Source organism: Lonchura striata, chromosome 1A, assembly GCF_050655825.1.
Source record: "Lonchura striata isolate lonStrDom1 chromosome 1A, ASM5065582v1, whole genome shotgun sequence".
NCBI classification, from domain to species: domain Eukaryota; kingdom Metazoa; phylum Chordata; class Aves; order Passeriformes; family Estrildidae; genus Lonchura; species Lonchura striata.
Window position 1 is genome coordinate 8,431,706 of NC_140741.1, and position 25,441 is coordinate 8,457,146.

At 43.0% G+C, this 25,441-nt stretch overlaps 2 protein-coding genes across 3 annotated transcripts; one reads left to right on the forward strand and one right to left on the reverse strand.

Moving 5' to 3' along the window:
• Nucleotides 1-4,394: 4,394 nt before the first annotated feature.
• Nucleotides 4,395-10,657, forward strand: FGF23 (fibroblast growth factor 23). The gene is made up of 3 exons (XM_021546061.4): nt 4,395-4,791; nt 7,063-7,166; nt 7,730-10,657. The coding sequence occupies exons 1-3, from the start codon at nt 4,563-4,565 to the stop codon at nt 8,165-8,167; spliced, it is 771 nt and encodes a 256-aa protein (XP_021401736.1). The 5' UTR covers nt 4,395-4,562; the 3' UTR covers nt 8,168-10,657.
• Nucleotides 10,658-14,741: 4,084 nt separating this feature from the next.
• On the reverse strand, nt 14,742-23,751 carry TIGAR (TP53 induced glycolysis regulatory phosphatase). Of its 2 annotated transcripts, XM_021546059.3 has the most exons (6): nt 23,574-23,751; nt 22,218-22,255; nt 20,307-20,428; nt 17,678-17,755; nt 16,624-16,734; nt 14,742-16,194 (listed from the first exon to the last, which is right to left on the reverse strand). In XM_021546059.3, the coding sequence occupies exons 1-6, from the start codon at nt 23,603-23,605 to the stop codon at nt 15,736-15,738; spliced, it is 840 nt and encodes a 279-aa protein (XP_021401734.1). In that variant the 5' UTR covers nt 23,606-23,751; the 3' UTR covers nt 14,742-15,735. The 2 variants fall into 2 exon arrangements, with proteins under 2 accessions (XP_021401734.1, XP_085424775.1); XM_085568649.1 differs by lacking the exon at nt 17,678-17,755.
• Nucleotides 23,752-25,441: the final 1,690 nt, after the last annotated feature.

The following is a 25,441-nucleotide window of genomic DNA, read 5'->3' on the forward strand; positions in this document are numbered from 1 at the left end:
CTTCCAGACCTGAGGGAAGGCTACAGGACAGATGGAGAGAGACTCGTGACAAGGGCCTAGAGTTACAGGACAAGGGAGAGTGGCTTCACACTGACAGAAGTGCAAGGTTAGATGGGATATTAGGAAGAAATTGTTCACTGTGAGGTTGATGAGGCCCTGGCACAGGTTTTCCAAAGAAGCTGTGGCTGCACCAGCCCTGACGGTGTCCAAGGCCAGACTGGATGGGGCTCTGAGCAACCTGGGATAATGGCAGGTGTCCCTGCCCATGGCAGGGAGTTGGAATGAAATTATCTTTAAGATCCCTTCCAAACAGGCCATTCTGTGATTCTATGATTTTTTTTGAAATTGAGGGTATCAGCAGCTATCACCACAAGTTGTACCCGTCCTATCTCCCACAACACCTAAGAAAACTCAGACCCCTTAAAATGACAGAAACACTCTCTGTTCAGAGAACAAAACCTTTTAGGGACTGGTTCTGCTTTGCCTGGGATCTGTGCCAAGGATTTCAGCTGGAGGAGGAATGAGGCCCTTCATTTCAGTTCATTAGAGCAGGCACACTGCAGAAACTGCTGGTACATGCTGCGGTCCTGAACCCAGTGGGCTGTGCTTACCTCATCTTTTTCACGTAGGTGAGCCGAGCCAGGATGTTTTCTTTAGTCGTGGGCAGTGTGACAAGAATGGGGCCTCCAAATAAGGTCACTCAGGATGTGTTTAACAACACCGGGTGAAGTCTGTGGCAAAGACAACTGCACACACACACACACAGAGCATCCACTGTACATTCCCTCGGCTCAGTGCGTCAGTATTCCTAGAATAACTCCTGGAGAGGCACTCCACCCTTGTGCTTCCAGAACTGGGGGTGTGATCATCCCAGAGCCACTCGTAACAGTGATTTTAAGGAGGCAGAGGGACAAGCTCCTAATTTCTGTGACCTTTTTTGAAGAGATACAGTGCAAAGGAAATTATTAAAAGCAGAGGTAGTTTCGAATCTGTCAACCCAAACTCCTGTGTGAGCTGAGCAGCAGAGAGCAAGAGGCTTCCTGAGGCCAGCACGGACACTCAGATGGCACAGAATGCTGCAAAAGGGCAAGCCACCCACCTGTTTACATATAAGTCAATATGCTTTATTAGGCAAGAGTGCTACAGGTGCTCCTACGTGATGAAAGGAACTCCTGCACTGTGAGGGGACGTGTAGTTTTACTCATAGGAGAATCCTGGAAGGCAAATCCATCAGATTGAGCAGAAAACTTTTTTTTTTAACCCGCAAATTTCTGATGGTCCACAAAGCCCTTCCAAAAGATAACTGCACGTCACTTGTAGTAACTTCAATCTGTTGTAAAAAGAGCTTGCCTTTGCCTTGTGAGCTCTCTCCAGAACTGAGGGGATAAGCAGTAAAAGAAAGCAGCACAAGGAATGATATTTAGCTGCTGAGGGCTTTACAGAGTTGAGGTGGTAAGTCTGGACTGCAAAATAACCTAAAGCTGAAACTCAAAGCAGTCAAAATGGGGGAAAGTCAGACCTCAATCTGCTCCTGTGACCCTCAGTTCTTTCTGTGTACCCTTTTGCAGTTAAATGATGATACCAGGAAGGCCTGAGTGTCATCCATGTTCCAGCTGAGGCACCTGGCCCAGGTGAGTGACCAGCATACCTGGCTAAACCTGAGCTGAGCTGCCTCTGGAGCAAGGAGCAGGAGGCAGCAGGAGTAGACCTGGGACAAAGGCATGGCAGGGAGGGAGTGGAGTGAGACCCACTTCCCTGCTATGGGCAGGGACATTTCCCCTTTAGACCAGGTTGCTTAATTATTATCTTAAATAAATTTCATCCTGAAAGCTGGGGTCTGTCTTACCCATCTTCTTTCATCTTTTGCTCTGGAGTGAGGATTTCCTCCCTTTACCTTGGTTCCTGACATTGACAATAGGTGTTATCTCCTCCAGGCTGTGTCCCAGCTCCCTTTCCAGGGTACGTCTAAGGAGGCCCCTGCACCGCTGTGGCACCTGACACTGGCAGTGTAGCACCCCTGCAGTGGGAAGTGGAAAATGTGGCAATGTAAAATGGTTGTGATCTTTAAATTCAATCCCATTTTTTTCCTTTTATTTCTCCCTACAACAAGCAATTTCTGTTAATTATCAGCAATTTCTTAGCTGAGAACTGAGAAAAGCCACCTTGATTCATCAAACACACAGAGCAATATAGAAACATGAAAAATCAATACCAACTCCTGTGGTAAAAGTTGCAGAAATATTGTTATTGCTGATGCATCAGCATAACATGCAAGACAAGAAAGGCTGTCATCACTTCTACTATAACAGACTTGGCTGAAGGAGTAAAGCAGCTTTCATACACCTGGCTACCCCATTGACAGCTGAATGGGTAGAGGATAAGTGAAATAGCCACAGAAGGAATAAATAGATCAGCCTAAAATGAAAAAGACATGGACTGTAAAAAAAACCCAAAAACTCATAACAAACCACATGTAGTGGGCATTTATAGGTTTAAAGCAAAAAAGTCTATGAAAAAGCAGAACTTGTATTATCATTCTCACAAGCAGGGACTTAATAAATTCACTTTAGCCCACCAGATTAGTAAAGTCTGGAGTTTTCCTGATGCTGTAGGAAACTTTAGAAAATGCTAAACAGTTTAAGCTTGTAAAAGTAGCCTTTGCTTGTCTGATTATTATAAAACATGAAACAGATTATCACAACTGGCATGTGCTTAAATGAGGTTCAATAAATTTTTCAAACATCTGAGAATATTTTCTGTGCCACCAAGGCACTGGAGAAAGATCAGATCAGTGCATGCTGGCAAGCACAACAAAATGTCATGGTGAATATGAAACATCAAAACAGGAAAATTACAGTCACAAAAGAAAGATAGAATATTCCAAGAGGGTACAGAGCCTCTGTGAGACACTTCTACAACTGAGGTATCAATATCCACATTTCCATAGGAGTCTAATCAAAGGGGCAAAGAAAAAAACCAGAGCAACCAACCAACCAATCAAAAAACCCAAACATTTCTTCTAGGACCAGAGTGAAAAATATGTGTGGATAATTTTAACAGTAAATAGAGATATTTAATTTAAAAGTAACTCTCCTTTCCTTCTAAGCTACCTTTTAATTTAAAGCATTTTAGATGTTATAACCAGTAAAACATCTGAGGCCTGGATTGTCTTTCAGGGCAACCATCTTTGTCAGCCTGCTCAGTTTAAGATCTGACCCTTATACACTTTGGCTAAAAAGTGCTGTCATTTACACAGGTGAATATACTCTGACGCAAGTCTCTGGATTTACACAGGTGTGGCAGCAGAATTTGGCAGGGTTTTACTAATTTTAAAAAATAAAAAAACTGAAATCAGATCCACTTCTGCAGTGGGTTACAGCTATACCAATCCATTAATCTTATCAATCCATTATATGCTGATGATACAGCTCCACAGCTTGTTCATGAAACAAAGAAGTTTTCATGCTATGTCCAGCTAGAAACTAAAACTGAACCTAACACTGCTACAGTTAAAATCCTCAGGTTTCTTTAAAGAAATATTAATTTATTGTTTGGTACTTCTGTCAAATTTATATTAAATTTTGAAAGGAACCTTAACACAGTCCAGTTTTGGAACTTGTCATTCCTATAATTGATTCACCCATATCCAGTCTCCCATTAGTACAGCATTTTCATGTACTAATTTTCTATTTCATAAATAGAACCATATTTTTTTTTTTTAAATCAGAAAATTTGTTTGTAAAGACCCACAGCATTGGCAGGACACCTGAGAAGCAGGTCTTGAATCTTGGAACATTTTTTACGAACTGCCAGTCAGATGTGCAATGCAGGAGCAAACATCCAGCTTTTAAGTGTTTTACACATTATTTTCAGCTGGTTTTGGACAACTTTAGATTATTTATGTGATTCAGAAGGAAACAGAAGAAATAAAAGGGACTTGAAGTAGGTTCCACTCATATCAAGTTCCCTTCACTTGAATCAAATGATACAAATATCAGCCCAACAGCCTTGGTGTGGAACATGGACCATAATGAAGGGGGAATCAGGCTCAGGACAGCTTAATATTAACTTTTGGTACATTTGCAACAAAATTTTAGCTGCATTTGATGTTTCCAGTAAATCAGAATGCAGCTTGGAAACAGTGAAGGGAGGTGGGAGTCTGAATAAACACATCTGGCAAAAAAGAAAGATAATTCAGGTCCGAAGGGTCATTCCCTTCAGTTCAAGTGCAGTGGATTGCCCTTCCTGGATCCAACAGTAGAGGCGTGGGAAGCTTTCAGATGTCACAGGGTTGTAGATAACATTTGAACATATGATTAGCTTTCGTGAGCTGTCTTTAGAAACCTTACATTTTTCCCCCACACACCTTAGCCAGAGATCCTTCCCTTGAGGTTTCGGGACACTTAAAATGTTGCTTTGCCAAAAATCAAGGATGTGGAGAAGGTTTTCCTGTGTGATGTCATGTTGCTGTCCTTTATAAGCCTCTGCAGAGAAGAAGGGATCCTGTCGGAGGATTCAAACTCCAGGCACGAGGGGAGGTGAGGAGCAGACGCTGACCCACCATGGAGTGGCGAGCCATTCTCCAGGGCATTCCCTGCAGCTCCCTGCTCCTGCTGCTCTGCAGCCTAAAGGCTTCCCTTGCCTTTCCCAACTCCTCTCCACTGCTGAGTCCCAGCTGGGGCAATGGAGACCGCCTGATGCACCTCTACACCGACACCGAGAGGAGCAGCTTCCACCTCCAGATCAACGCTGATGGCTACATTGATGGTGCTCCTCACCAAACCATCTACAGTAAGTGGCTTCCTACAGACCTCCATGGGAGCAGGGGAGGGACAATGAGACTTTTTACTTCCTCACCATCTATAGAAAATCCCTTCTTCTCATTAGGCAGGCAGGCAGAGGAGCACAGCCATGGGATGGAAAATATACATCATTATAATTCTCCTTTTGTTTAACAAATAAAATCGCTCTAAAGAAATCTAGTGGATAGGGATTTTCATTCCTTACCTAGGATAACTAAAGTCCTATGGTTCCTATAATATCCTGCAAGGAAAAACCACCTGAATTATCCTTCAGTTCATGATTTTACCCCCAGTTTCTGGTGGAAGTTCCTATTAGAGGTTGGTAATGATATCCTCCAAATAGCTACTTCCCACTGATGGTGATACCAAAGGAATTACATTGAGGGAATTCACCAGAGCAGTGCTGGAAAACTGATGGCATCCATAAAATCTGTATTTTGGGGTGGAGGGCTGAAAACTACTAAAAGTTAAGTTTCAATGTGCAAAGAACACAGGCACGTAAAGATCAATTAAAAAGGGGGAAACTATGAAAGACCAGACTGGCATAAAAGAAGTGTTAAGACTTTGGGGTTCATGAGAAGAAACTATGCCCTGCTATCACTGAAAGGTTTTCAAATTGTGTCTTCACAGTTTATTTTATTATATATTTTATTATTCTATTTCAACAGAGAATAGTTTATTCTTCTTCCTTTGCTAAATGCTTGGCCCAAACTCTTTAGTTAGTAGACAAATGTAGGAGGGGTTTAAGACTTAGGGTACTTTTATAGCATTTCAAAAATACTTATCTCTTAGCATTCAAATCACAAGTAGCTATGCATTATAAAATCAGCTTTTTGTTGTTGTTATTATTCTAATTACTATTATTACTACATTTATTTTACACACTCATTTAAAAATCTAAGTTGTTGTCAAAAATCTTGTTATTATTATCATTAGTATTATTATTACATCTATTTTATACAATCAGCTAAAAATCTAAGCCTAGGTAATGAAGCTTTTACATAAGTAAATAAGGATGTTTTTTAAAATTATAATTTAATTGATGAGGAAAAAGGATCACATTCTGCTATTTTTTTAAGGAATTGATAATGCAACACTCACAGAAATGCTGGCACTGTCTTGTTAATCTTCCTACATATTAAAAGATTTTATACAACTAATTTTAGGTATGTTAGTCAAGAACCAGTGTGGGATTTTAGAGAACAAGAGACAGCAAAATATCACATTTTCCCATATATGCCATGAAACAAGCATAGCAGGATTCAGAATGGTGGAGCAAGAAAAATGAAAATCAGACAACAAAAGGGGTATTGAGAGGGAGGGTGACTGATTTGCTGCCACCGAGCCACCAGACAATGGGGAATGCCAAGTTCTCCAGCAGGGTGGCATGGCCTGAGTGCAATCTCCTGGGTGGGACAAGGCAACAGGCACTGAGTCAAATGCAAGGAGCAGATCAAGCAAAGTTGTTATTTATTCCCACTTTACCTGGCACCAGTAACATTGCTCTTGGAGCACTACAGCAACCCCAGTTCATGTTGCATGAGTAGAAGGTAGGGCTAGTCTGGCACAGGGTTTTCAGGGGGCCTTGATCATGATCTGTTGTGGTTTTAGTCCAGCAAAAAGGATGTTAAGGGCAATGTAATGACAGAATGACAGACTGGTTGAGGGTGAAAGGCACCACAGTGGGTCACCTGGTCCCACCTCCCTGCTCCACCAGAGCCATCCCAGAGCACAGGGCACAGGATTGTGTCCAGATGGTTCTGGAATATCCCCAGGTGTGGAGGAGACTCCACATCCTCTCCAGACAATCTGTTCAGGGCTCAGCCACTGCACAGGACAGAAGTTCTGCCTCCTGTCCAGGTGTTAACTTCCATCTGATTATCTGTTCCTGCCGATTCCTCTGGTGCCACTGCTGAGCACCACTGAAAAGATACCACAGGGCAGTCACAAAAGATGAGGGGGGCAAACAGCCCCTGGATGTGGGCAATGGCAGAACTGAGGGCAATGTTCTCAGACCACGATTTGGGACTTCAGAGGGAAAAAAAGTTGTCTTTAGGAGGTTAGTGCCACATTGGAACAGTGTAACACACTCCATCCTGGGAGTTTTCAAAACCACAGCAAACCTGATTTAGGGTGGGCAACAGTCCCAGGTCATGTGGGAGGTTGGTTTGAATTCCCAAAGGTCATTTCTAGTCAGAGCATCCATGGATCTGTAAATGCAATGTTGAAATGGATTTGATGTTTTTGTTGTTCTGAATAGGTGCCCTAATGATCAAGTCTGAGGGTGCTGGCTCAGTAATAATCACAGGTGTGAAGAGTGGACGCTACCTGTGTATGGACATGAAAGGAAATATATTTGGCTCGGTGAGTGACCTTTCCCAAGTCTTCAGGCTCAATGGCCAGTGCATTCTGTTGCTGTGGTGCCCATTTCCCCAGCCAGGGCAAGCCTGGGTAGCTGCAGGTGGAGGGGGAAGTGTTAGAGAAGATCTGACACTTAGGTCAAATTTTACTCTCTCCTTTGATTGTATTAAGTAGTAGAGCTGACAAAAATCATCTGAGGTCCTGCCTGGGTTAATGAGCAAAAAAAAACCAAAACAAAACAAAACCACAATAAAACATAAAAACCCACAACAAAAACAACAGCAAAACCCCCTACTTTTCCGTATTACAGAAATGAGATCCAGTGAGGTACCAATCTGTAGCACAGAGCCATGGGTAGGGACCCTCAGGGAGAAAACAGGGTTTATCATTAAAATTCCTTTGCTGAAAGCATGGACTTGCAACTCTGATCTACATTTGGATCACACATGGACCTGGGAGATTAGAAAAACACCTGCTACAAGATCTCACCCCTCTTTCCCTCTTTAACCAGTGTTTGCAATTCACCAGACTCCTCTGCTCACAAGTGTCCTATTTCTTCCCATCAGCATTACTTCAGCCAAGAGGACTGCGTGTTCAACCACAGGACGCTGGAAAACGGGTACGATGTGTACCAATCCCCCAAACACCACTTCTTGGTGAGCTTAGGCAGACTTAAACAAGTCTTCTCCCCTGGTATGAACCCACCACCATACTCCCAGTTTCTGTCCAGGAAGAATGAGATCCCTCTGTTCCGATTCAACACCCCTGAGCCCCACAGACATACCAGGAGCGCAGATGTTGATCCCTTAGATCCTCACCAGATCCTGGTCCCACAGAGGAAGACCCCAGTGTTTGGCTCCCTGCAACAGCAGCCAGCAGACTTTCCCCACATGCCCAGGGAGCCCATGAGGATCAACCAGAACGACGTGGTGAACCCCGATGATCCCCACGCAATGATGGAGGCCAGGAGGTACCCAAGCCCCCGCTTCTACATCACGAGATAACCCCTGTGCTCACCAGGTGAAGACAGGGGCAAAAGGAACTGTCTGTCACACTCAGCCTGAATGCCAAGGTGGCTCTTAGAAACCTGGAAGACATTGGGAAAAGTTCCTTAGCTTCAAATCTTGTTTTGTCAGTAAACTGTTGTCTGTAAGTACAAGTTAGATTTTTCCAGTTCAGGCTCTAATGGAAAGAAGATCCATTTTTGAAAAGAATAACACAAACCAAACCTTTTGAGGTCTGAATCACCTTAAGTTTGCATCACTGATGAAAACAAACAAACAAAATAGAATCTCTTGTGTGAAATGGGAAACTGATGTTATGTTACTGATGTAGTGACCTGGAACATCTGAGATTCCACCAGAGACAGGGAATCTCTTAATAGCATGATCCTGTCCAAGCACAGCAGACAAACTGCCAGGTGGTGTGTTATTTTATTATATAAAAATTATCATGTCATGTATCCAATATCTGAAGGGCCTACAAGGAAGATGGAGAGAAGCTCTTAATCAGAAACTGCAGAGACAGGACAAGGGGGAATGGCTTCACCCTGACAGGAATAGGTTTAAATTGGGTATCAGGAAAACATTGTTCCCTGTGAGGGTGGTGAGGCCCTGGCACAGGGTGCCCAGAGAAGCTGAGGCTACCCCTGGATCCTTGGAAGTGTCCATGGCCAGGCTGGATGGGGCTCTGAGCAACCAGGGATAGTGGAAGTTGTCTCTGCCCATGGCAGAGGGTAGAGTGGATGAACCTTGAGGTCCCTTCCAACTTGTGATTCTTTGTTTTTAGCTTTTAAGTTGGAGCTTCATTCTCTCTTCACCCATATGAGTCAAAAGAAAGCACTCTGCTGTTACAGGAGCAGCACATATGGAAAACTGGAGGAACTGGCAGGACAACAGGACAGGATTAAAGGGTCCTGTGGAAAAAGAGCAATTTCTGACACTGAATCCAAGCTGAGGTTTTGAAAAAAAAGAGGAGAGTCTCACTGTCTCTCAATTGTTCTCTATCACAGTTCCACATTTTCTAAATTCTAGAATCCCAATATGGAAAGAAAGATCATTAGTTTTGCATTTTTCCAACTCAGAGAGAAGTACCAGGATTAATAATAATCAGTAGTGTGTTAAACAGGACAGTTTGTTTTACATAATACTGAACTCTACAGGGGAAAATTAAAAAAAAAATGTTTTATAAGGATCAAAGGATTCATATTTAGACTATAATGAAGACTGTCATCTAATGAGTGAAAATTAGGTTTGTATTCAGAAAAGGAATGTCCAGTTAGGATCCATGTTTGTATTCAGCTCTGAGCAGGTATCAGATGCTTTAAACTTATAAAAGTGAAATTACTATTAATCAGGAGATCTCTAATGGTGACAAAACCTTTTCCCTAGTTTGGTTTATGCTTTGGCTAAGTTCACTTTGAAAAAGCTATTCTTGACAAACTCTGCAGAAATCAGGTGCAAGGTACTGAGCAGCACAAAATCCAGTGTAGCAGAGATTTGAGGTTTTTATTTTGTGGGGGTTTTTTGCATGTCAAAACACAGATTCTTCTGCTCTGATTAGAGTATTTATCAGCCTGACAACAATTTGAAGTGGTACACTGCTCCTCAGTGTGCTCACAGCAACATACAAAAAACCATTAGGTTGGATGCTGTTCTTTTTTTCTTTCATGAAGCAGTTCACTAAAGCCACTGGAGTTACATCAGTGCAGCAAAATCAAAATAAGAACCCCCTGTGCTTCTTGATTTTCATTTAATTTTTTCTGGATTTAGCACAGCAGCAGGACTGCTGACAGCTTTTAAAATAATCTCTTTTTTCCCCCATATTTGTATGTATACACGATGTCTCTTTCTCTACCACATCAAACTCATTATGTTGGAAAAGTCATAGGTCCCTGATTCTGCTCTTAGAATAGTTTTCCTAGATGAAGAGATTCCTAATTAGTATAAATACTTAGGAGAACAGGACAAGCCAAATTATCAGGATTAGTCCAAGAGTTCCATCTCTTGCAATTTGTTTTTCTAAAGTTATCATGGGGTTTTTTTAAATTAATTTCTGAAGAAAAATAGTGATTCTAAGGAATTAAGGGAATTGCAGGCAGGCAGACAGTTGTGCTTTTTCTTACTTATTCAAAATACAGCATGACTTTTTAACTTGCTGTCTATACAGTGGAGAGGTGTGATCTTATTTATGTTCTAGTTTGATCTGTTTACCTGATTCCTATACTTTTATTCTTGGCTTTTGCTCCTTGAGAGCTCTGGACTTCAAGTACACCAACAAAGTTTGTATTTTGCATTAATTGCTGGAAGTTCCACAGAGCTCCTCTCTAGGACTCTGAGGCAGCTGCCCTACAATAACTGGAACCATTAAAAGCTCTGTCCACATTAAATTTTGATGGAAATAATGGTGGAGTTAAATCTATAGACCATCTCTAAATTCCTACACTAGAACAGAGTAAGAAGGATTGCTCACTCAGTAGCCAGAGGATAACTAAGCTAAGACTGAATACATGGTGGATTTTCCAAAAAAACATATTTGTAACTATAGGGAACTGTATCAAAACCTAAAAGAATTTATTCTTCAATGGAGATGGTGGCAATCACAGCTAGTAAGAAAACATTACTTATTTATGTCACAGTATTTATTTATTTATTTAAATCCTGCAGAATATTTATAAGTATTTATAATTATGTATTAAAGAGACTATTTCCTTTTACCAAAGTATCAATAAACTTTTCCATTCTCTTCAAATGGTGGATTCTGCATTGTCTGTTCAAGCTCCTCCTTCCAGAAGTACTTGAATGAACAAATAAATGGTAGCAGCAGTGTGTGAAAATATTTGTGTGCTGCTGTCCCCTGTGACTTCCAGCCTCACAGGTTTCAGCTTCCTAAGTGTTTCACACACCCTAAATATAAAAGTTCTGTGAAAGATGATGAGAAAAACAGTGTCTTAGTAGGTCTAGACTGAACATGAAGGGATTTTAACCTCTATTGGGAAATGTCTTTTACAAGCAATGGGAAACCACAGGTCTGTCAGTTCAGTCCTGCTGGGAATTATTTGTGATCCTGGCTCAAAGATCTTGGGATAAAAGATACTTGGTAAATTAAAAGCCTCTGCAGGGAGGGCTCCGAGCAGGGCCCAGGCTCTGCTCTGGGGCCCAGCAATGGCACCAGAGCCACGGGCAGGGACTGAGCCCAGGAGGCTCCACCTGGGCAGGAGGCACAGCTTCTGTCCTGGGCAGTGACAGAGCCCTGAACAGATTGTTCAGTCCAGAGGGGGTGTGGAGTCTCCTCTCTGGGAATATTCCAGAGCCATCTGGGCACAATCCTGTGCCCTGTGCCCTGGGATGGCCCTGCTGGAGCAGGGATGCAGCACTACATGAGCCACTGTCAGGGTCCAGCCTGACCCATTCTGTGAAGACTCAAGCAGTTGCAATATTGGAAGTTCATCATTTCCTCCTCTGCATGCTATTCTGCCTCACATAGCTACTGATGATGCCTTCTCACTAATATTTCCACATTTCTGTATTTTTACTCAAAGTCATTAAAAAAAAAAACCTGCCTCCAAAAGCCTTAAAAAGCAGTTTTACTCCAGCTCAGTGCTTGACCTTGGACATTACTACTACCATGCCCACTAATTCCTTGCATGCCTTCTTCACCATGTTTTTTCTCCTGAGCAACATTTATCTTTTCCAGCTGAGCTGATGGTTTCCATTGTGGCATTAACCATTCAATTAAGATTCACCTAGATCATATTTCATTTTTCCCTTGCCTATACATTAGTTATTTCATCAAAGAACTACCCATTTATTCTACTGTGAACTACTTATGATAAAAACTTATTTAATTAGATTCCAGGTTTCATTTACCTCTCTTGTCTGTAATTACTTTCTCCTTCAGAATTTGCTGCATTAACCATTATTTAAATTTCTTTGGAGAAGTAGAATTAAGTTGTATGATTCTTGGGCCTGTTCCATGCAGGGCCACGAGATGGACTCAATAATTCTTGTGGGTTCCTTCCAACTCAGGCTATTTCATGATTCTAAAACTAAATTTGTGACTCCTGCCCTCTGAAATCAAAACTCCTTTTTTCACCTCAGCTTTTAAATTCAGCAAATTCACTTTTCAATGGCTAGCTATTCCAAAACACATTCAAAACTTATTACAGTCAAGTGTCCTGCACCACCCTGCTCCCATTCAGCTATGGCTGGATGACCCAGTTGGGCATCAGAAGGAAAGAATATTACACTCAAAGGAGTTCTGCCTGGACCTCAGGAGCATTCCTTTGGTGACCAGTAACAGCCTGCTCAAGATTCCTGTATTTTACCCCAGAATCCTCCTGTGCCTTACCCTCTGTGCCCTCGGAACCCTCCTGCCAAACTCTGGCACTCAGGTAAGCAATGCAGTGCCACATGGGGTCCCTGCACCCCAGGAATCCCAGAGTTGTTTGCAGGTTACAGCAGAGCTGTCTTTCACATGAGACCCTCCTGAATGGCACTGGAGTCACCACCCACACACAGATGCCCCACAGTGGCTCTGCCATATCAATGGATACCAGAGAAGCAGCTCACAAATCACTGTGCAGTTCATTTGTGCCATGCAGCTGCCATTTGCCTGGGATCACCAAGATCCAAAAACCTCCAGCACACGGCCAAAGCCCTCAAAAGCAGGACACATCTGGGGGAAACCTGACATATTTTAAGTCCAGGCATGTGGGTTGTGGATCTGAGGCAGCCAAAAGCTTGGCTAGAGAAAGCATCTATTTAAATTATGTTCTAAATTAAAAAAAAAAAAAAAAAAGGGAAAATCCTGCACCTTTGCAAAAGCAGGGATATGTCTGGACAACAGTCTTCAACAGAGAACTGTGGGAATAGAGAAAATATCTTTGCTTTAGAGGAAGGAAACTGTGGTACTACCAGAGCTCTCTGCCTGATAGCTGCTCACCATAGATGAGAGGCAGACCTGTGAGGAGATGGAGCATCCATTGGCACTACTCAGTAGTCCCTCAAATATTTGTGTTCTGTTACTATTCCTACCAGACCCATCTATTACTGCAGCTCTCCTTTCCCATGATCCAAATAAACTGTAAGATTTACTGTACACATGCACAAGAGTCATTTGACCAAAAAAAGATTTAGTCTCAGTGTTGATGTAAAAACTCAAAGAGGAGTACTGTACACATTCCTAAAGAAAACAGCTTTTAGAATTAGCTTCAGAAGCTTCCAAAATTAGTGACTTTTTAATGCAGAAAGAACCTGACGTGTGACATAACAAAAGAGAAATAACAAATGCAACTATTTTAGGACAGGCTATAAGCCCACCTAGGCTGGTATCCTGTCTCCAGCAATGTCAACAGCACATACTGAGGGAAAAAGCACATTTGGGCAACTGTAGGACACTCTTGACTGCTTGTACCCCCTTGGCCACTGGCAGATGTGTCTGCAGCATTTTAGTGTGTTTTACAAAGTCTGAATAGGGAGATTCTGATGCATTTTCACTGAAAAATGTGACTTCATTAAGATAGGAGCTGTTCAAAAAACCTGAGTGGTTTCACCCTTTGGTATTTTAACTTGTTAGGCACCAAGGTACTATCTACTTGCCCCATGTGAGACTTACAAGAGGAAAGAATTTGTTAATGCTAAGTTAAAGAAAACAATCATATGAGTTTCTTAGGCTGGATGTAAATTTTAACAACCTATAAATACAAAAAAAAGAGGGTAAAGCATATTATAGAGGAAGAGTCAAAAACCCCTCTGGGAATAGTGTGAGACCCAAGCAGTGGCAAAGCACTTAACATAGCAGATGTTCTCCTAAGTTATGGCATCATCAACAAGAACAAAATATTAGTTACCTGCTTGAGAGCAGGCAAAAAAGATAAAGAAACCTTTTAAAATGAGAAGCAGCCCAATCACAAGTGTGTTTTAAAATATTTGATAAAATGACAGAATTAGGGAGAAAAATGTGTCACATCTCCACTTATCCTCATGCATTTTCAACTCCATTAAGAACTGATGATTGGTTCCAAGAAGAACTGATGGAATGCCTGGCAAAATTCAGGATGTAGCAGTTCCAGAGGAGTTTCAGCGGTTTAAAGCACTGGCAGAATTCCCTGCTATGTAAGTGGGAATTATGTGAATAACATAGTGAATGCTATTTCAGCAAGGAACCTGCCTGAAATAAACTGACACTACCAGGGACAGGCAAATTCAGAATGAACTCTTGCCCCATTCTCCTACCATTAACTCTCTTAGAAGTCATAATTAAAGCTTTTCTATCTTCATTGGCTGTAACCATCAATTTAGTTTTGATGAGCCTTCTGCATTTCACAAAGAGCTTGAGGAGTCCATGCAAAAGTCATATTCCAATTCCAGCTTCCTGTGAAGACTTATTTCCTTCAGTATATTGAGAAGGAATTATTTTATTACTGAAAAAGAGCTATGGAAACCTTTAAACGTCCAAAGAGTCTTTTTCACAGTAAAAGGCCAAGAAGGAAAAAAAGTAATGTCATCTGAGCAAAGCTTCACAGGACAACATTAAGAAAGATTTTTGCCTCAAAAGAAATACAGATGAAATGGGAGATCTATTCAGGAGCCTTTATTTTTTTAACAGGCTTAAAATGCGCAAATGAAGAAAAAAATATGTGAATCTTATAAATAACATAAACCAGATAAGCTCACACTGTAACACCACAAACACCCCAGTGGGGAAAGAATGCAGTATTAACACCAACAATCACCAAACAATCAAACTTGCCTCATTCTAGGTAAAAATATTCATAGAATCAAGTGCATGACTGCAGCTGACAGAAGGATTCCAGTCAGGTACAACTCACCCCAGAGAGAAAGTTCCTTTTCCAGAAAAGAGACCATTACTACATGCACACAAGGTTCTTCATCCTGCTCACAGCTAAAAATAAATATTCTGTGTTTGTGTACAGTGCTCTCCAACAGAGATCTCAACAACCTGAACAATTTATTAGGAAATACTCCTGGCGAGGTAGGTTTATCATCATTTCTGCTTTACAAATGGAAAGGAGCCTTGCCCAGAGTCTCACAGATATTCAGTGTCAGAGTCAAATCCTTGGCTCTGCACCAAACCTGTCCCACTGGGCAATGCTCCTTCCTAGGTTCTACTATTGCATTCAAAATTTATTTTAAGACAACATGTATGTTTTATATTACAATATAGCATTTTGTAATAAAACAAGAATACAGTATAGCTCAGCTTTGAGGTACCACTCCTCTCCCCAACCCTTTCACTTGGAGGTAACTAAAATAATTATGGAGTAATGCAAAGGAGGTGTTTAAAATATGTGCTGTAGGAGCAGATATGCAAGTGACTGCAAGTATTATGTTTCTGAGAACAGAGAATATTTGCTTTATTTTGCTATTGCAAACTTATACTGGGCACTGGGACCATGCAAATTGTGGTTTTTAAGATGGCAAGCAGTTGCATGTCTCCCTATTTGCAGTATAGTGTCAGCAATTCCAGTCTATCCCAGTAATTACTACAGATACTTTTCCCAAATTTAGCAAAATTGTTATCTATTTCCACTTTCCCCCCACAGAGACTCTTAAAACACTTTTGAAGCTACACATTCAGCTCCCACATCCACTAAGTGAGAGTCTTGGTTAAGACAGACACATGTGATATTGGGTTTTAACAAATTCCCGTTTTCAAGTTTTATAATGAAATGACTGACTCCGGTATTGGGACTGACAGAAGACAGCTGGGACTTGGTTAAATTTGCTGGTAAGGTACAGTTGAGATCTGAAACCAAATAGCCAATCCAGTTCCTCATGTAGGCTCCATGACTCACCACCAAAATATTGGCAGCTAATACCGTGGAAGATCCGCTGCCCTGAGAGCTCGGCTCTGCCTCACTGCAGTGGTTTGTCCAAGGGAAAACAAACTGTTCTCCAGATGTTCCTGAGCTCCTGCCTGGGGCACCAGGCTTGCCATGCTCCTTCTGCTCCAACTCAACAGCCAGCTGGCAGAGGAATTCAAAAAAATCCTTTGCACGCTCTCTCACCTGCAGGGAAAACCAGAAAGGTGTTTGAAGAATGAAGAGATCATTGTGAAGCAAGCACAAGATTTGGCCTTTCAGAAATCTGACACAAAACTGTTTCAGTTAAAAGACAAAAGATTTCTCACAGACAAGGTTCAGAAGCCAATGTAAGTTACTGACTGCTGTGCAAACTCCTCTGCCCTCCAGAGAACAATTGCTATCATCCTCCTGTGAGCCACAGCTTCATGAGGAGTCTGTCTCAAAATCAGTATTTTAGTTATAAAGGGATTCTCCTCTTGGTAGCCGCTGTTATCAGACCAAGCAGTATTTTTTAGCTTAGAGAATATCTCTGGCTGGGTTGAGCTCTCAGTGGGAAGCTCCCAATAGCTGCAATTGCAGTGCTAAAAATCCTAGAAAGCATAGCATAGATAGATAAATAAATAAATACCATACTTCATCCAGTGTTTCTCCTCCGGAAGGCGTGAATGAAGGACATTGCTCCCCAGCATCCTTTGCCATAGCCTTGAGGTCAGCCAAAGGTCTTCCTTCTGCAACACCATATTTCTGTAAGGGAAAAATGGGGTTTGGCAGGATGTGTCAGGTCTCCTGTACCCCTCCCAGAGGCTGCAAACAGCTCTTCACTTTGTGAAGCTTCAGCTTTGTTTTCTTGGATTCCCAGCCTTTTACATTTTATCCCAGTTTTAGATGAGGAAATATCTTTATACATACCCTTTTAAATAGCAGATATATATATACATATAAATGTATCTAGATAGATAGATATGCTTAGTAGACAAATACACTAAGAGCAGCATCTCATTTAAAGCATGGACATTCAAAACATGACCCTCATCTTTGCGTGGAGATTTTTTCTTCCACTGACACTCATCCCCAGCAAAATCCAAGTCTTTGTGACTGAGGTCACAGTGCAAAAGCTTCTGTAGGAAGCCCTTCCCATAAGGATAAACACCATTTTCCTTTTGCTTGCAGGAATGCTACAAGGAATTATTTTTCACATGTAAGAAATCAGTATTTTCTCTAAAGACTTGTGAAGTCTTCACAACAGAGGATGGATCCAACTTCAATTCAGAATTTTTGGAAAAGACATTTAAAAAAAGAAACAAAACCACACAAGTACCCTCGCAATTAAAAATAAATAATAAGGCCTTGCTAATTTCAAGGGAAGAACTGGAATTTCTGAGAGAAAAAAGATTCAAACAGGAAATGCTACAATCACATGCTGCTCCTCAAACACTAAACATTACCTTATTTAAATAATTAAAGCATCATAATTACAACATTCATCACTTAATTTTGGCTCTGCTTCACCCTTCTGCAAACAATTTATTGCCCCTGATGTGAATTGCTCAGTTTCCAGTGATTAAAAACACATCAGATAGTGCTCTCCACTGCTAAATCTACCATTCCGTATGCCAAGATACCCATCAGCAGAAAGCTATATTTTCAAATTGTTCAATATTTGACAACAAATTCTTTTGGCACTTACTCTCTCTCGCAGTCTCGCATCGTATTTGATTTCCAAATCTTTGCACAACCTGTTTTTCCCTAGAATGGCAGCAGCAGTCTAAAAAGTGAATATACAGCCAAATCAACTGGACAGAAGATAGACAAACCACCTTACACCACCACAGCCAAGGTGAATCCCACTAGCAGCATCCAACAACCCAAATCAACAAAATACTAAGTTTTTCAGCTACCAGGCTGGCAGAATTGGATAGATGGCCAAGGCGAGGCCATAAAAATAGAAAAGCTGCAATCTTCTGGCAGTTCCTTCCCAAATCAAAGTCCAGAACAGCTGAAGAAACAGTACCCATGAGAGGTGGTCAGCAGAGTTTACTGGGATAAGAGCCACATCTTCTCTTGAACAGAACACAAAGCAATCATATCCACACATTCTTTTCATGTAGCACCTGGGCCAGACTCACAGCTGTGTTTCCCAAAACTGCTCAGTTAATCCAACTGAAAAAACATCTGACACCTATCTGGCTGCCACAGTCAATCCTTAGGGCTGGAAGGGACCTCTGGAGATCACCCTGCCAAGGCAGGGTCACCTGGAGCAGGTGACACTGGAGCAAGTCCAGGTGGGTTTTAAATGTCTCCAGAGAGGGAGGCTCCAGGCCTTCCCTGGGCAGCTGTTCCAGGGCTCTGCCACCCTCAGTGTGCAGAAATTCTTCCTCATGTTGGAAGGTGGAACTTTCTGTGTTTTGGTTTGTGTCCATTGCTCCTCATCCTGGGCACTACTGGAAAGAGCCTGGCACCATCCTCTGACAACCCCTGGAGATATTTCTATGCATTAATGAGATCCCCTCTCAGTCTTCTCCAGACTAACCAGGCCCAGCTCCTGCAGTCTCCCCTCATAAGAGAGGTGCTCCAGACCCCTCATCATCTCTGTGGCCTCCTCTGGGTCCTCTCCTTGTTTTTCTTGAGAACCAGGGGACAGCTGACCTGCTCCTGGTTCTTACATGCACCCAAGTGTGAAGGCTGCACTGGCTTCACAGACAGTTTGGGCTGTGCAAAATCCACACCAAATCAATCTGACATTTAAAGAACTCATTTTGAAAATGCTCCTTGGATTCTGGCATAAATATGTGCCTTGTTGTATTACTGGCACATGTAACATACTGCTTAGGAACTTTAACATTCTGTCAAAGAATAAGGCAGAAATAAAGACAGGGTTGAAACCACTTCCTTGTGTAATGCATAGTACAGTTATCTGTATGATTATATGCAGGAATTTCTTCTTCTGCAACAGAACTTGTACATTCCTCTCATACTCGAGCTGTGAAGTGACAGTGTAGTAACAAGCCCTTCATAGAACTGCAGCTCCAAGAAAGGGAGTTCTGACCACATGGAAACTTCAGCTTTATATATCTTTGGGAAAGCTTTCCCAACATCTGAACAGCTTGTCAAACAAATGGCAAAACACATTTCCTATATGCAGAGGAAAAATTCAGGTCTTTCACATCAGGAGAGTGCAATTCTGAAAGTGGTCTTCATGGAAAAGGCTGTCTCTAATATAAGAAAAGAAATCCCAAACCAATTCTCATAGAACAGGCACACAGCACAGAAAGTTTTATGAAAGCTAGAAAGCACTCTTAATGTTTTAAAATATCATCACTGCCATTCACACACATAAAGGAAGTGACACGGGCAGGTATTCTGTATATTTAAAATATCCAACTATTGCACTCTTCCCTACTTGTCTCTTTTGTTTTCTGTTTAAGTTGTGCTGCTACAGCAGTTACTGGAATTGTGCTGCAAAACTGATGAGCAAGGTTGATGGTGTATGTTTCGAGAAAAAAAAAAGGAGATTTATACTACATTTGGTTGATCTGGTTTACAACACAGCTTCATAGACTTCTAGCAGGACAACACAGCAAAATGCAAACAAAAAAGAATGGCTTAGGAGTTTCAACCCCTTCCATGTCTCTTGAAAACACAGAATCAGTAACAGAAGAGAGAATTAAAGATAGGGCATCCACAGGAGACGTGACCTTCCTAGAACAGCTGACCTCTAACTTTAAAAATTTTGGTTCCCTAATGTTGAGTATTTAATAATTTTGCACACAGGGTCATATGTGATCCCATGTAGTCATTTTTTCCTTTTTATTTAATTGATATTGTATATTTACTGCATCAAGGCAAGAGGTGTGAGATGCCTGACAAAATCCAACATCTCTGCCCATGTAATGATCCTTGTACTGATTTCACAGCAAAACCTGACCTTGCCTGCATTGGTCTGCATCCCTCAGAACACAGCATGCAGCCAATCTGGTTTGCCTCTTCAGAAAAAAACTCATTTCTGTCTGTGATACCTCAAAGCCCCCATTACTCCTTTAGCAAGTACAATGCCCACACAAAATAATGGCAAATCATGGAACCATGGACTGCTTTGGGTTGGAAGGGACCTTAGACACCACGCAGTTCCAAACCCCTGCCACAGGCAGGGACACCTTCCACTATCCCAGCTTGCTCAGAGTCCCATCCAACCTGGCCTTGGACACTTCCAGGGATCTAGGGGCAGCTTTTGGCTCTGTCACTGCATTATTTTTGCATCACCAACAGCAAATAAATGCCAGATCTGGAAGCCAGCTGTTGCCTCAAGAAGCACGTACCTGCTTTGCTCGAAGGAGGTCACTTGAAAAGGCGTGGGTAAACTTCACATTACTGAGAAATAAACCAGCAGCATCTGCTTGCCTGAAACCAGTTGCAGAAAGTGGCTCATCCACTCCTTGACCTACAAAATAAAAATCCCACAACATTAAGACATGAAAATTTTAGACCATTTAGCAGCTGACCAGGCATGTCAGCAATAAAGAAATTTCCCAGTCATAAGAAAAACTTTCTCCTTTAGTAAAGCCAATCATTAGGAAAAGTCACTGCTCTTCTGGTCTTCCCTAACTCAGTCACACAAATTTAATGATAAAAAGTAAAGTCTAGAAGACAGAAGGATCCTTTTCAATGATAATTACATTCATCTATACCTTTGACAAATTGAAACATAAAACAGAGACCTACATTTAATAAATGTGACCACTTTTAGAAGGGTCACTGGTTAGGTATCTCACAGCTGAAACTTAATAAACAGATTTGCTAAATGTAAATAAGAAGGAGGACAATACTGCTGAGAGAATGAGATGCAAACACAATTCATTGTGATCTCTTTCTCTCAACCTCACACACTAACAGTAACGCTCACGTAAGCTGGAGCAAACCCAGCTGAAAAGCAGCAAACCTCCCAAAATTTGTTTCCAGCCAGGAGGTCTGTGAGAATAACTGGTCACAGAGCTCTAGGACAGTGTTGACAGAAGCAGCACTTTGGAAATCCAACTTGAGTTGAACAGGTGTGCTCCTGCACAGCTCAGAGTCTGCAGAAAAACCCAGAACTGTGGCAGAGGAACAGATGTGTAACAGACTGCTACATCCACATCTTTTATCCATTCTAGTTCTGCGGGAAGCCAGAGCAGAGAGAGTGAAATTCCCATCAGAACTATGAAAATAAACTACTTCCACCCAGAAATGCACAATCCAACAGCAAAAGACAGGAAACGGGGGTACAGAACCTGAGTTCTGAGCACCTCATCTGTAATTCCGACACATGAGACATCTGACCCCAGTGTGCTGGAAAAGGCTTATACCTCTCAGTTCAGAAGAGGCTTGCTCAAAAACAGAAGCTTTTTCTCTCTACACTGAAGAGGAACCCACTACACATCATTTGACCCAAGGAGCTAGGAAATCAAAAGACATCCTCAATATTTTTAAGCAAGCAAAGTATGAGCACAAATCTATGTTGCAAGAACTGTAAATGGCAATGTCAGAGGGAGGAAAATCTGGAAGCACAATTCTCCTTCACAATATGAAGTATTGTAGAAAGCTCATTTATTAAAAGCACAACCCTAGCTGTGATTTTCCTGCAGCAGATATCCAGGCAGCTCAGTGTGTTCTGGGTTCACAAGCTAGCAGCCACTAAGGTGAAATCTAGTTTTAAATATGTCTAATCAAAAATACCTTCCTAGAAAGAGCTGGGATTAAACAATTCAAGCATTTAAACAACCTTTACTTTTCATTCTCCCTTACCCTACTGCAAGTTTTTACTGCAAGTAACAGATTCCCTTCTTGAGGCAACAGCCCCCTTCACATCAGGATCTTTAAACATTCTTCTGCAGCTCCTTTTCCCAGAAGCCCTTTTCCCAAACTTCCTATTACTGGGATTTAACACAGTGCTATGGAGTCCTCTAGTAAAAGATCTGCTACATTTTATTTGATTACATGCAACATACTTTTTCCCTGTGTAGAAAAGGGAACTCTTCTAATGCTCCTGTTAAAACACAATGTACATCAGCATCTGTTGATATTCTGTGGAGGGTGACTTAAAATACGTAACGTTATGAAAGTCATGTCCTGTCTTACATGTAAAGTCTCTAAAGGTTTACAGTATTACTGCTTAATGACATCTGAGCAGTTGGTGACAGGATTTCACCATGATTTTCCATCTCTAAGAAGCTAACAGAATAAATCGTACTAACCTTGCAGTATCTTGTCTTTGTTGTACCTCGTTTCTCCACTGAAAGAGATTGTAAACAACAACAAAAAAATTAACTTGTCATCATTTAAGTGGATTTTCTAAAACGTTGAATACCAGCAAGAGACAGCAGCACCTGAATGTAAAAGAAATGTAACACAATGTAGCACAAACTCTTTTCAAAAGAATGCACACTAAGATTTTATAACAATAAAAAAACATTTGCAAATCAATTCCTATCATGCTGCAGTTTTCAATGAGGCAAAGCCATCTGGAATAAAAGTAAGAGAAGTGATTTCTTGAATTTATCATAAATGCAGCACAATTTATCTGTAACAACTACACCTCCATGCTGGAGAGAACAGAGCTGCAGGAAGACCCTGGGGCCTTATTTTGACAAGCACGTGTTGGCAGCTGGCTCTCCGGCCTTTACAGGGAACCAGCTCCAGAGATTATCAAGGGTAGCAGCAGAGCTGCACACCTGAAAGAAAAAGAGCCTAGGAAGTCAGAGCAGAAGAAATCATAAACTCATGGAACGAACTGGGCTGGAAAAGACTTTAAAGATCGCCCAGTGCCAACCCCCTGCCATGGGCAGGGACACCTCCCACTATCCCAGGTTGCTCAGAGCCCTGGCCAGCCTGGCCTTGGACACTGCCAGAAAGGGGCAGCCACAGCTTCTCTGGAAAAGCTGTGCTAGAACCTCAGCACCCTTACAGGAAACTTTCTTTACCTGACAGCCAATCTGTCAGTGTGAAGACATTCCCCCTCGTCCTGTCACTCCAGGCCCCTTATCAAGAGTCTCTCTCCATCTCTGAGGTCACCCTAAAGCCTTTGCTTCTCCAGGCTGAACAATCCCAATTCCCTCAGCCTTTCTTCCCAGCAGAGCTGCTCCATCCCTCTGATCCCCTTGGTATCCCTGCTCTGGCCTGGCTCCAGCAGCTCCCTGTCCTTGCTGTGCTGGGATCCCAGGGCTGGATGCAGCCTTGCAGGGCAGTCTCAGTAGAGCAGGGCAGAGGGACAAAATCCTCTTTCTCCTGTTGCCCACAGGGCTTATAGTAAAAGAGAAAGCTCAGCCTTCTTACAAATTTGAGTTTTCCCCTGACCGCTGCAGGAAGATGGAGCTACTTGGTTCAGTCAGCTACAAACCTCTGTCAGCAGAGGAGAGAAAAGGGAGGAAAAAAGTCACCACCTGAGTCATAACCACTTTATCGTTTCACAGGAAAACTGTTCACACCACCCTTGCCCCGCCTGAGAGCTTTTGCTCAGCTTCCCCCTCCCGCTGCCCACGCGTGACCGAGGAGGGGACGCGGCCGCCGGGGCACGGCCCCCGCGGGGGATGAGCGGGCGGGGCGGTACTCACTGCCGCACGACCGTCAGCCCGAACCGAACCATGGCGCACGGCAGCTCCGCTGCGCGCAGGTGAACGCGGACGGGGGCAGGTGCGCCCAGCTGTGCGCGCAGGGGAGCGCAGCTGCCACCCAGATGTGCACAGCTGGACCGCAGGCGAGCGCACGTCCCGCTGCCCGCTCTGCGGCGCCGCGCGCCGCGTCGTGACGTCACGGCTCCGCCCCTCGTCCCGCTCTGACGTCACCGGAGGCGGCTCCCGGCAGAAAAGGAGGATCCGGGAAATGTTCGTGGGGAGTTCATAGGGGATAGCTGGCGTTGCTCCTGCACCACAGGCGGCAGGACGAGAGGGAGGCTGGACATCGGAATAAATTCTATTCTCAAAGGGCAAAGCAGCGTTCGGACAGGCGGCAGGGCGGCGGTGGAGTCACCGGCCCCGGTGGGATTTCAGCGCCCCGCGGGTGTGGCGCCTGGGACAGGGCTCAGTGTGAGGTTCACACCTGCACTGCTGCACCTTTCCTCATTCTCACTCTGCAATTGCAATCAGGAGGCTTTCACCTTAAAACTCTGGGTTTCGCAGCGTCTCACAACGCTGGTGTTAAGGAAACTTCCTGGTCTAAGCATCCCGGAGTGACCACTCGCAGCTCCTGACCTGGAACTGAAGCCCCTTCCCAGCCGCATCCCCCACACACACAGTCGGACCGGCTTTCCTTTCTGACTCAATTCCAGGTTTCCCTGACCAGAGTCTCAGATGTTCAGTTCTGTAAAACACTTCAATCGCGGTGCAATTGCTAAATGACAAAACAAGAGCCCGAGCTGGTGGCCTTCCGGCAGGGACGCAGCACCAGGCAACCCCTGCGCTTTTACACCCTCACAGATTAAGGGTCTGTGATTAAAGTCCTTTTTAAAGATGGGTTTTCATCTCCTGCCGTGCCTCTGAGTGTCCATCCCCTGCCTGGTGCCACAAGGCGCTATGCTGGGCGAAAGGGAATTACCAGCAATTACAGGGCAATTACCGTCCTCTTGTCTCAGCTGAGCTGCTCCGGAGCTCAGCCTGCAGCTCCGCTGCAGCTGCACCCCGAGCTCCCTGCACTGAGTATGTTCCTCCACACCGGGACCAGGGGATGGACCAAGTTTGCCACGTTGCAGAACACGGAACGTTTGGTGATGTGCAGTGTGGTTACATCAGCTAACGCTGATGAGCAGCAGTGCTTTGCTCAGAGCAGTATCAATACATTGATATTTATATATAGATTGATAAAGGACATTACTCACATGTCAGGAGCCTGGGCAGCCAAATCACACCCCGGAGTAACCATCAGCAAAGGCAAGCTGGTTCCAAGGAATAGTTTAAAGGAGCAGTTTCCAAGGCAGAGCAGTGTGAGATGTCAGCACCCACACACAGCTGGGACCACACTGGTTGTGTCCTGCACAGAATCACGGAATGGCCTGGCTTGGAAGGGACCTTAAAGTTCATCCACTTCCAACCCCCTGCCATGGGCAGGGACATCTTCCACTGTCCCAGGTTGCTCCAAGCCTTGTCCAACCTAGCTTGGACACTTCCAGGGATCCAGGGGCAGACACAGCTTCTCTGGGCAACCTAGAAATTCCTGCTGGTAAAATGGACAAAGTAACACAAGAAGCGACTGGAACTCATCCTTTCCCCTCAGAAAGCTGAAGTTTTATGCCTTAGAGACAGTGTGATTAACCAATATATTGGTTAGCTGAGTGCATTTCCTTCTGGATTTCTCAGCCGGATTGAATAAATGCTATCTAAAAATCTGAGAAATTCTTCTGGGTTGCCCAGAGGTCTGCCCTCAGTTTGAAAATGGTTTGTGCTTTAACACCAAATACATTCTAAATGAAGACTGCAACATGATTTGT

Bases quoted from the DNA above. Each gene is read 5' to 3' on its own strand.
- FGF23 (XM_021546061.4), top strand. From the start codon at position 4,563: ATGGAGTGGCGAGCCATTCTCCAGGGCATTCCCTGCAGCTCCCTGCTC. The intron at 4,792-7,062 runs GTAAGTGGCTTC...TGTTCTGAATAG, and splicing joins TCCTCACCAAACCATCTACA to GTGCCCTAATGATCAAGTCT. The intron at 7,167-7,729 runs GTGAGTGACCTT...TCTTCCCATCAG, and splicing joins AAGGAAATATATTTGGCTCG to CATTACTTCAGCCAAGAGGA.
- TIGAR (XM_021546059.3), bottom strand. From the start codon at position 23,605: ATGGTTCGGTTCGGGCTGACGGTCGTGCGGCA. The intron at 17,756-20,306 runs GTACGTGCTTCT...TTCACTTTTTAG, and splicing joins ACCTCCTTCGAGCAAAGCAG to ACTGCTGCTGCCATTCTAGG. The intron at 16,195-16,623 runs GTATGGTATTTA...TTTTCCCTGCAG, and splicing joins GAGGAGAAACACTGGATGAA to GTGAGAGAGCGTGCAAAGGA.